Raw genomic sequence first — 12,215 nt, forward strand, 5'->3', positions numbered from 1 at the left:
CGTGACTCCAACGTCTACAGCCTGTCATGAGCGGGTAACTGGCGGGAAGCCCTCTTATGCTACCTAGGCATCAAGGCTGCCAGAACCGAGACCCTCGCTAGGCTTTCGCAGAATAATATAGTAGGGAAATGAGGGGCTCGTTGAGGAAATACAGAAAGATAGGTCAGCAGTCTACAATGCCTCCTGTGGCATTGTAGACTGCTGACCTATCTTTCTGTATTTCCTCAACGAGCCCCTCATTTCCCTACTATATATATATATATATGTATATATATATGGTGGTTTCAGTCCAAGCCGCCATCACGGACCCCAGCAACCCGTGCCCTGGAAGTTAGGTATTCCTGATCCTCGAGCTGGAAGCTGGTCAGCCTATGCTCCCACTTCTCCAATGTCGGGGATGGGATTGGGTTGGGACGTTTAACGCACTCTCACATGAGGTGATAAGTGGTGGTTTTCCCTACAACTACATGTTGTACAGTTGTAGGGAAAAAGGTTGGTGATATGTGAGATAAAATTGTCATGTTGTAGTAAGTCTCTGTTTGAATTTGGCGCCAGATTCGCGAGTCTTGTGTATTGAGTGATGGGGGAAGAGAGGGTGAATGGGGCGTTCCCGGTTATAGTAATTTTTACTTTGTTACCACAGAAACGTGCGCTATAGTCGGTTACAAATGAGGCTATTAACTCAAGGCGATAAGCAACTAAAGAAAGACTCGATTATTTTGCACTCGTGAAGGCAAAGAAGCAGAGAACGAAGTCAGTCGACGTTCGTGGCCTGCAGGTTGGTCTTGACGTAGGTAAGGGAACAGCTGTTGGCGGGGCAAATTTTCTCTGCCAGGGCCTTGGCGTTCTCGCATGACTCGTCCATGTCGTAGATCTTGAAGCCGACCACGTCTGTCGCCTTGTTTCCTGGGTACGCAATTCGTTATTGTTATTTCATGCGCTTCGACAAACAGAAATGATCTGGAGAACTCACTTGTACAAAGATTGTTGGTTCGGATTCATGGTCCTCAGTATGCACGTAACACCCACTAGCATTGCTGCTACACGTGTCACCAATAATTTTGTCTACGGCTGTGCACATCTTCCCACGTTTTCTTGACTGTTGTAACCGAGTTGTCCTCTTCCTAGAGAAAATGTAGCTGGTCCCAGCTGGTTTATGGTTAAACTCCCAGCTGGGCCCAGCTGGTCTTAGCTGGTCCCAGCTGGGAATTTAGCCATAAACCAGCTGGGATCAGGTACATTTTCTCCTGGGCTTCGTCTATGCGTCCCATGTATTTTATGTATAACGTTCTCTACGTGCCCAGTTTTACCTTTTGTCGGCCATCATGACCTGTTTTATATCAGCCTGGAATATGAGGACACCACATTATACAAAACAAAATACAAATACATGTACCTCAACACCCGTACTTCGGAATCTTCTGCCCTAGCGTACATCCAATATTGACATAACCCACGGAATAGCAACTTGTCCGTATTAAAACATGCGTCTCTAGCCAAACAACTGCGTCAGTGTTGTGTTGATCCGAGGACTGAAACAACAACAACTAAAACACCTTTTCGATTTTCTGCAATACGGATTACTCTAAGCCGCCGACAAGTACGGTGACCTTTGCCGGAAAGCTTTTTACGGTGCACAAATTATTCCCCCGCGGAAGTAATCAACAACCTCAAATCTCTTCGCAGTCGAAATTTACAACAAGAATACCGCAAGAACCTGACAAGAATTCCTGTCGTACGGCAAAAAACTGTGTCGTGATAACAGAAGCCCTGTTCTTACGACAAAGCCATCTGTTGTTACGACACACATTTCTGTCGATACGACAAAGTCAATTTTTTTCAACGACAAACATTCCTGTAGCCACAACAAAACTGTCATTTACGCTGCTTTTCCGAATGGGCAATGACATTCAAACCATGTTCAACTACTGATGGAACATCAAGATCGCGACAAGACAGGAATTCGGCACGACGAAACATCAAAATCAGGACAGGAATACGGCACACACGACAGAACATCAGAATCACGATACGACAAGAATACGACAAGACGACAGTACGACACGCGAAAATACGAGAAACTAGAGAAACTTCTGTTTTCGTCTTTTTCGGCTGGGTTATCGTTACGATTCTAATGTTCAAGGCAGCAATGGCATGTGAAACATCGTTGGGTGCATCGATAGTTCGGGGTAAAGAAATACCTACACGATTCAAGAATTTCCGCTAACACCAATGGGAAGTGCGTCTGCTTGTACACTTAGCACACTCATATAGGAAGCACAAGGTCAAATTTTGTAGCTAAGAATTAATGTATATTGCGTAGGGAACAACTTCCGCCATCGGTGGGGTTCAGAGTTGTGGTATTGCAGATACTTACGCTGCTTAAAAAAGTACGCTTGTTCATTGTATGGGGGCAGCGGCATGCTGATGTCCACGGTCTGGTCTGCAGTGTAAAACAAAAGAAGACGTTGTTTTTTTCTAATTTTGGACGAAAGAGCAGCGAATGTACAAATATTAAAAAGACAACAAAGAGAGCGGTCAAGTCGTAAGTGTGAGTGAAAATATTATTCATTTTTAATTTACAGAGAACCTCAGCCTGCAGAAAAATATTGAAAACATTAATACGCATTTCGAATTTGCAAAAATGCGGAGTATTTTTTTTAATGAGCCAAACCTGCCAGAAGCGAATTTGAGGAAAAAACGAAAGTTTGTTACCGCACATAAATGGGACGCTGTCAAAGCTATTACAAGATATGTTCTCCATATGTCAGCTAGGAGAAGTTTACGGCCACAAGTAAAAACTATGCGTTGAATCTTACCAATAAAAATGATAAGTTTGGATTTTGGGTGGTATTGAATGGAAACATTCATTTTGATACGATATTCTTGTGAGAACTTTATATAACTTGATTTCAAGAATTGTACGATGGACTTTTGGCGGGAGAGGCATTAAAATATATGCAGCAGGACTTAAAGAACAGTGCAACTACACTTGAAGAGCCTCCTGGCAGCATACGCAGCTCTTTTAGAATTCTTCCATAGGATAATTTTGTCGGGCACGCCTCAAGACACTTGTGAAGTAAGCAAGCTCTTCATTGCCTTGTCGTGATAATTCACAAAACGCTTCACAAGAAGGCTGCTCATATCTTCTTCTTCACCCTAATTAAGTGACTCGTACCCACAGAGGGAGGATTTGCCAGAGCTATTTAGTTAAGCACTAAAATGGTAGGTATGGGAGTAAAACGAATAAAAAACCAGATTTACTCTGTTGGGCCGTGGGAGACGAAATAAAATGATAGTTCCACAACTCTCAATTTCATTTAGTTAATTTCTTCTTCTGATCACTTTGTCGTCGACGTCTGGGAATAGATCTCTCGCCGATCTCTTCATTGTCGTCCGAATTCATGATAAGCCAGCTCCAAAAATAACAAAAACCTTCTCAAAACACACAAGAAACAGTCCGAATAGCCGCGCCATAACAAACTTCCATTGGGCAAATGGATTTGGTTCGTGTCGATCCGTGCCACCGCAGCATCTGGCTCATTTTCTTTACGAAATACCATCTGCATAGACGTTTTCAGGGCGTTATCTCACCTATTTTCTTGCCACCTCTTTTTTAAGAAAAGGTTTCGGAGTTTTTTGGTCACCGCAATTTTATCTGACTTCTTTCGGTTTGTAGATTTGGCTCATTTCGAAAAGAAAAACCGCCTGAAATGTTTGTGATACAGCTCGTTACCACCATGCTCATTATGCGTTTGTCCAATTTTTTCGGAATAATTAGACATTCCTGGTGTAATTTTCAGTAAATTTTGTAATCTAACTTTGAGTAAAAGTTTGATCTTCGGGAAGTGCTCATATCTCGGCTTCACATACAGTAAAACCTCGTTACAAGAGACACTCAAGAGAACGAACAAACATATCTCTTGTAACCAAGGTCTCTTGTAAACAATGTTGCTAACATGGTGAACATAGGAAAACCAACCAAACCGCATCATTCAAATGTCTCTTATAACCAAGTGTCTCTTGTAACAGTGTATTTTGTAACGAGGTTTAACTGTAGTACATTTAGGGCTTGCCTTACCTTCGCCGACCACTGATGCACTGTCTGAATCCGCGTTGTACACGGTGGTTGCAAAGACGCTGAAATAAAGGAGGTATAGTGCGGGTCACATTCTTCCGAATCGCTGCTTTGGAGCACGAATGAATAATGGCAAATAAAATATTAGCACTCAAGTTCCCGCATAATAAACAGTGATGATTGTTCCAGCTGCCGAGCGCATTTTTAAATGTAAGAGGCTGACTTGATGGACATCGATTTGCTCAGAGGAAGCGTAAAACTTTGAGCAACCATTTAATCAAATCGCAAATCAGCTGGACGCAGCTGGAAATCTGCGTTACAAAACTGCCAATATTATGCTGTGACATCAGTATTGATGTGAAGGTTTTGCAAACATTGATCGCCAACTGCCTCTTTTCGGGCTGCAGTGATCGGTTAGTTTAGTTCGCGATGACCAACGTCCAGGCGGAACGGGAAAAAAATCGGTAAATACGAGGGGTAGCACTCGAGCAGGGGTAGCGCCTTTTGGTTATTATTGGTACCTTTTTCAATGCAGAACACTTTAGGACCGTGCCTTGTCGTCGTAGCTCGCTCGTTGGACCCAAGTAGAGCCGGCGTTCCGTTGTAGCCGCCGTCGTCGCGACTTTACCCAGAGCTTCGAAAGCCAAGTGGTTTATACAGTCATAAGCGTTTGCAAGTAGTGAAACGCTGGCGCTTGTCATACATCTCCCCGTTATCAAGAGCAAAAAAAACTGTAGGTACATTTGAGGCAAAATATGCGTAATTAACCGGCAGCACACGCGTTCATTTAGTTAGGAACTCTCGTTGGGTTGTTTTTTACGATAGTGAGCGGAAAAAGTGGCAGTTCAACGCGGGCATGTGCGGGAGGGAAAACAAGCACAAACAGAACAAAACTTTCGTTTGCGCAGTTTCAGGCAGGGACGCACTGCGAAGTGGGGAAATTTGATTTGCATTGGATGGTTGCAGTGAGCGGAAAACGGCGCCACAGCCCATTATGGCGAATCACTGCTCTGCACTTCCGACAGTTTGGACATTGTGTGGAACGGCTTTATTTTTTTTTTAGAGTTTACCCACCACTTTCGAGCGTGACAGTTCCAGTGATGCGTTCAGCAAACGTACAGGCATAGAGAGAGGAATGGTTGGCCAGTAAAAACTCTAGGTTCCAGCTTGACCTATTGGAAGGAGGGCCCGCGCAATCAGCACAGCCAGGGATCACCGGATTAAAAATACAGGCGATAGGCAACTCCAATCGGGCGCTGACATAGGCAACTCCAATCGGGCACTGACACGAAATTTTGAAGGCGAGATAACTTCGGAGATAGATTGGTGGGGACACATATACATCATCTGCAAAATATCAGCGGCGAATACAGCCTAGAACATATTTAAAATCAATTTTAAAGTGTGCGAAACGCAACCGAGCAGCGAGCAGAGGACCACGCGCAATCGACATCCCGAGGATATTGTGTACATAAACAACGTCCAAACACGTCACGAGTTTGTGTGTGCCGCTTCCGCACTGCCGGAGTTTTTCGCCGGCTCGCCCGGCTCGCCGCTCCAATCGAAGGGCCGGAGGGGGGAGCTTCTGCTCTCGAGAACGAACGACCCGATCGTTGGCGGCGGAGGCGCCGTGATTTCGTCAGCTCATCGCGCAGCTGGCCGCGACCAAAGTTCTACAGCGATTCCAGGCACCCTGTTTCTGTTACTGTTACTGTTTGTTACCATTGGATACGAAAACGCGCCGGAGGAACGAAAAGCCTACTCAGCTAGCCGCACGGTCGCTGTGCAGGCGGCGGCCACGGCCGCGAAGTGGCCCAGGCCGGCGCAGGTAGCTCGAGTGATAGCTTGTTACCGCTGCACGAAATTGTCCCCAAGTCCCGACGATGGTGGCTTACATGAGAAAGGAGTTAAAGCGGCGATGGCGGGTTGCATTAAAAATTGTCATCTGCACCGCTTACGAGAGCGGCACTCGAATATCCGCCGCAGTGATAAGCCGAACACATCTGTAGGCGGACCCGTAGGCAGGCCGGCCACTTGCTCGCAGCGCGCGTCTTGCCACCCACCGTCTCGAGCGTGCGCGTCATTCTCTAGCCGCGGTAGCATTTGCACTCGCAGCGCCTGCGTCACATCCACGGTCGCTTTTTAATTAAGCGCCTCACGAGATCAGTACGTTGGGGTATTCGCAGAAACTGCCGTCGATGCGGATTCGACAGTGCTACGGCGGCTCTGCTCTGTGATATCCCTGCGACGGTCACGTGGTCTGCTTTGTTCACACAAAATCCACAAAATCCATCGTTTCGCGGCACTCGCTGAAACCGAACTGCGACTGGCCGCATTGAAAATGCCTCTAATTAAACAACCGTCGCACGCTGAAGCAAATGAGGTTTCTACATGTTATAAGTAGGTCATAGCTACTTATCGCAACAAAAAAAAAATAACAAGATGCAAAATTTTTGTGTCAGTGCCCCTTTAAAGGAGCCATGAAGACAAAATACAAGTTGGATTTATTAGAAAGACTGCTTAGTCCCGATAACAATGATACCAATCTCATCGCAATCTTCGAACAAATAACGGAGATATTAAAGAAAACGTGTGAAGCAGTCGCGACCCCCTAGCCAATTTCTCGCCACTTTTCTATGACGTCACGGAACCTTGTTTGTGCGATTGGCGGCCGCCTAACTCACCTGTCGCGACGACACATGACTGGACGTCTGTAATGGGGCCTCTAGTTCCATTTGACCCCATCACTTGAATGCTAACGTGCAGTTAACGCACTGAAAATTATGTTTTATTGTTGGCCCGTATGACGTCATGCTTGCTCATAACACGTCACTGTGGCGCAAAATTTGAAAATTTTGAAATACTTCTTTCTTTTTTTTCGTTAAAAAACATCTTTTGTGGCTTTAATGGAGCTGAGTGAGATACTGAATCCTAGTTCTTTCAAATTAAACCAAGTTGTATTTTCTCTTCATGGCTCCTTTAACAACAACCCTTGTTCAATGAAGATTTTATCCTTTCGTTCACTTGTTTACTTGTAAATAAAATCTCCTGGCGCCTTATGTGCAGGTATGGCAATGTGTGTTGCTTACATTGCGTTCTGTACGTTGTTACACTCACTGGCACTCTTAGAGCAATTGTCTTTCCTTCAATTTTATTTTAATTTTGATTTCTATCTTTTCGTAGCTGGTATCAAGACGCATGCGCCGCTAAGAAAACTGCTGTCCCCGGCAAAACTCGCTAATGCTTCCCGCAGCAAGTTCGTGCTGGCGGAGCTGCAGCCTTTGCAAAAGACCACAGTTTTTAAGAACGATAGACCTTCTTATACTACCTAAACGCGAAAATTGTCCGTCCATCCGCCCGTCCACCTGTCTGTCTGCCTGTCTGTCTGTCTGTCTCACTGGACTCAACAACCCTGCCAAAAGTTGAAGAATGGTTGAACAAAAAGTATACATGTGCACAAGAACTTTAATAACAACTAAAACTGGTATAGCAAAACATAAATTCACAACCAACAACAGAGTTTTGTTTTTAAACTGAGCGTCGAATTGTATTTTGTGATAGCAAATAAAAAACGCACAAAAACGGTGCTAAAGAAAGGCAAGAGAGAAGTAAACACCAAAAAACAACTCCTTGAGCTGTTTCAAGAACAACGAGCCCCAAAAGTCCCAACGAATGATGCGCGGGCACTGCGCGCGCGGAAAATTTGAATCGAATGTACAAAGTCTCCATTGCTGACGATATGGAGAGGGTAACAGCGTGAGCGGTAGTAGGTGGAGATAAGAGGGGGAGTTACGTAGCAGGGACGGCAAAAACTGCAGTCTTTCGACCGCGTTTGCAGCTAAGCAAGTACATGTCACCAACTTTTTTTTCCAGGTTTTATGCTCTGCGCAAAACGTTTTTAGAGTACCGCCCTCCCCCTTATCAAGACGAGAGGACATGTAGGTTGTTTGGGCCCATTGAACCGGTGTCGTTGAGTTACTTAAGCAGGTTGCCGTAATTCTGCAATTTGTAGGTTTATATAATCGTGAGCCTTCCGAGTGCTTGTGTACTGGATCGACTCGATAATGGGTGCCTAGTGATACTTTGGGGACGTAACGCAATAGGGGACTTGTTAGGACATGGCAAGAAAAATAATGGAGGGTGATCACTCCACGTCCCCCATTTGGCTCTCCTCATTCCGCAACCGAAATGGCGGCTGTAACAGCTTCCCCTTCGTACTCCTTTAAACATTGGCTAGGAAAAGTGAATTTGTAATCGTTATTTGCCTCGCCCAATGATACATGTAGGTATGTAATAAATAAATAAAAAAATAAATAAATAAATAAATAAATAAATAAATAAATAAATAAATAAATAAATAAATAAATAAATAAATAAATAAATAAATAAATAAATAAATAAATTTCGTGCGATACACAACTGGTCGAGTTTACGCACGACATTGCAGCTTCTATTAATTCAGGCCTTTAGGTTGACTGCATATTTCTGGATTTCCAGAAGGCATTTGATTCCGTGTCAGATGTGTTGTTGTTGCAAAAGCTTCGTTGTCTTGGCATACCCAATGCTCTCCTCATGTGGATCGAAGCGTACCTTTCTGAAAGACAGCAGTGCGTGATTCTTGACAATGTGTGCTCATCAAGTGTCGGTGTATTGTCAGGAGTGCCGCAATGATCTGTTTTGGGGCCCTTGCTTTTTCCCATTTTTATAAATGACATCTCTGACAATATCTCTAGCCGTCTTCCACTGTACGCTGATGATTGCTGCATTTACGGTAACATTGGCTGTAAAGCGGACACCATTCAATTGCAGAGCGACCTGAAACTCTGTAGTTTCTTGGTGTGATTCGTGGAGAATGACATTAAATCTGCCGAAGTGCAAATTGGTGAGATTTACGAACAAAAACAGCCTCAAATTCCAAATTACGTCAGAGTATAAATATCTAGGGATCATTTTCTTTCTAGGAACTTCTCTTAGAACGCTCATATTAATTACTTAACATTAAAGGCTTGTCGCGTGCAAAATGTTTCGAGGCGCAATTTTAGACATGCACCAACTAAGTTGAAAGAAACACTATACATGTCCAATGTGCGTCCCATATTAGGATATGCTTGCAGTGCCTGAGACACCTCAACAAAATCAATATAGAAGCCCTAGAACATGTACAATCACATACAGCACGCTTTGTGGCAAGCAATTATAACTTCATCGTAAGATCAGCTGACATTCGTTCAGGATTATAATGGCCTCTGCTAGCTGACCGGCGAAAATACCTAAGACTGTCCCTATTTTACAGCATATTCATAAACAGAACAGGCATAGAGAAGGAACAGTATGTAAGACAACCTACCTATGTGTTACCCCGTACTGACCATTCTTTAAAACTGCGGGAATACGCGTCCAAGATCAACGCATTCAAATATACGCCTTTTTTCCAAGGACCACGCATGAGTGGAATGGCTTGCCAGAGGAAATTTTGTCTGCGCCTCCCTCATCTTCTGTTAGAAATGTGAACAATTTTTTTGTTGAACTAATCATTACTGTACATTTTTGACGTATTTCGTACTTCTTGTTTTTTTATTTATTATATTGCCCTGTGTAACCGATAGCACTCTTCTCTTTTTGCGTGTTTGCTTTGTATGTACAATGTGATGCCTTATTTATGATAATGTAACTCAACAATTAGTTGTTTCAACCATTTTTATTGCTATATCAACTGTACTGTATTTCTTTGGTTGTTCTCCCCCTACAATAATGCCCGTGAGGGCGATGTAGGTACCTGTATAAATAATTAAATAAATAAATAAATAAAAAAATAAGCAGACAAACACACAAACGACTGCTACTTTCTGTGTCACCTTTTCGGCTCCTCGGCATCCCCTTGGCACCTCGACGTCATGGTAACGTTGGTCCGCCCCTCAAGCTGACCCCTACCGTCGATGCACACGGTGACGTCCGTAGACCGAGAATCCTCGAAGTTAGTCACGTTCCTGAAGCACTGGTGAAGCAGGACGGACTTGTCGCGTACTCTCTGGGCAGAGCAAGGTAACAATCATGGCTACGAGAAATGATGCCCCCCTGTTCGAGAATATGTATAAGAGCACCGCTTCGAAGGTTTTGACATGTTATAGCTTAACGTTTTCGCTCTTCGCGTGCGCGAAAAGCAAAAAATTGTTAGCTGTTTACCCAGCCCTCGCACACTTTTATCGGTAATTGTTAGCTAAATATTGGTACTTAATGCCATGTTTTTGCGTCTATAATTGAAAGAGTTCTCCGTATAGAGTCGGAACTGGTCGTCACTCAACAATCGGTAGAACGATTGCGGTGCAGTCTGAGCTATTATAGCAGGAAGCTACTGCGAGTGCAAACAGATTGGCTAAACAAGATGCCGTAATTTCATCATTTTCATTTAGGGGCGTCAATAATATCATGCAGGCATCAACGGAATAAAGCGTTGCAGCGAAATCAACGGTGCAGCGCTGTTAGGCACAACGCTGTTTTAGCGACAGAAGTGGCGACACGTTTTACCAATGAAAGAGTTTAATTGCCATAACAGTGGTCTGTATTCAGTTCAGCGTGTACTGTTTTTTCAGAGCAGACACAAAGATCTCGAAACGGTGGCTCGGGCATTACTCCGAAGACATTTCATAAAAACCGCCGCTGGAGTTACGAGTGTCCTAAAACAACTGCTTGTGCATTAAATGTGTGTTTTCCTTGAAATTGGCCAAATTAGATGACATAATTTCCGCACTCACTGAATCGCCAATGCCCTCAACGACGTACTCATTCTTGAATACAATACGCACCTGGTAGAATTCTTGCAGGGGGGTACCGCATGAGGCACATCCGACGAGGCAGAACATCGACGCCCACGCTATCCAAGCGTACTTCCTCCTCCATTTGTCGGCTGACAGCAGTGATTTCAAAATCATCGCTGCGGAAGGCCGGAAGAGGCCGAAGCCCGAATGAATGAAGCGAGTTAAAAGGAACAATCGTTTTGAATGAAAGGTTAAAACTTGCTTGTATTTCCTTTGCATTTGAATCGTTGCTTACATCTTCTAAAAGTACCCTACAGTTGAGCAGCCACAATACGGGTCTTTAAGCTTCCAGAGTAAAGAGGAAGCCACCAAATGCGGCCGTGGAATGGAAATCAACAGTGACTGCAGGCTTACAAAGTGGCTTAAAGGGATCCTGCAACAATTTTTTTCGACTTTTTTTTTAATCTTAATTGCTTGCAGAACGTAGTCCGCCAACACACCCAGTACTTAGATTAGGAAGTCGCAAAGTAGTACTCAGTCAAAAATTACTGCCTTATGCCCATCAGATAACTTATAAATTTGCTAAAAAGTTTTTTCTCTCTTTCCCGGTCTCGACGTTCTTCAACGGCTCGAATTCCGTCACTAAGGCCATGTAGCGGCTGTAGGCCGGTTTTCCTTCAGTTGCATCAATGAACGCTTTTCTATAGCAAGATTACAAAACGCCACAAAAACGAAGCAGAAACGTAAGGCGTATCTGGTGCGACGAGCAAACACGCAGTACCGCTCCGTGCTGGCGACAACTATAGCTTTCGCAGTGTTTCCTGACGCGAAGAAAAGAGTGACAGCGCTTATCGAAAGTGTTGAAGGGTCCCTTTAACAAAAGTGGCTGCCGTGCACAAGGCATAAGAAAGCACATTTTCAAAGCGTGGTGATCTCACCTAAATATGACGTTACTGTGGCGATGTACCTTGCACAACCGTATGAGGAACGGGGGACAACGAGAAGATGCTTCGATAAACTGCGTTGTAAGAAAGAGTGCGGACACTTATATACCGCCCCCTGGGGCAAGGTATAGACCATAGCGCTATGAGCGGATGTCGACAATGAGTCGCGCTAGTGATGATTTATAATCCTTTAAGAAATCGTCTTCCGTGCAGGCTCTGTTGCCCGAATCACTCCTCATGAAACAGGCGTCGCCACAATGCTGAGGAAACCCCGTGGAAGATCCCAGAGCGTGTCGAAGGTCACACTCGCGTGACGAGCGAGGCGTACCGATGGAAAGCGTGTGGTAGCGCCTTGCGTGCGTTAGCTGGAGGGAGTCCAGAAGCCCGTTTGCTACGCTTCAATCGTAATGATCTGTACACGGCTGTAGTGAGTCTATA

The 12,215-nt window shown here is 44.4% G+C and overlaps 1 protein-coding gene across 1 annotated transcript; it reads right to left on the reverse strand.

The window, feature by feature from the left end:
• Window positions 1–282: 282 nt before the first annotated feature.
• Window positions 283–11,908, reverse strand: LOC144157655 (uncharacterized). The gene is made up of 6 exons (XM_077688471.1): window positions 11,772–11,908; window positions 10,882–11,009; window positions 9,934–10,106; window positions 4,082–4,140; window positions 2,378–2,443; window positions 283–906 (listed from the first exon to the last, which is right to left on the reverse strand). The coding sequence occupies exons 2-6, from the start codon at window positions 11,005–11,007 to the stop codon at window positions 755–757; spliced, it is 576 nt and encodes a 191-aa protein (XP_077544597.1). The 5' UTR covers window positions 11,008–11,009; window positions 11,772–11,908; the 3' UTR covers window positions 283–754.
• Window positions 11,909–12,215: the final 307 nt, after the last annotated feature.

The sequence above is a fragment of the Haemaphysalis longicornis genome, unplaced genomic scaffold (assembly GCF_048455015.1).
Source record: "Haemaphysalis longicornis isolate Haplotype H1 unplaced genomic scaffold, Haemaphysalis longicornis Haplotype H1 scaffold_10, whole genome shotgun sequence".
Classification (NCBI taxonomy): domain Eukaryota; kingdom Metazoa; phylum Arthropoda; class Arachnida; order Ixodida; family Ixodidae; genus Haemaphysalis; species Haemaphysalis longicornis.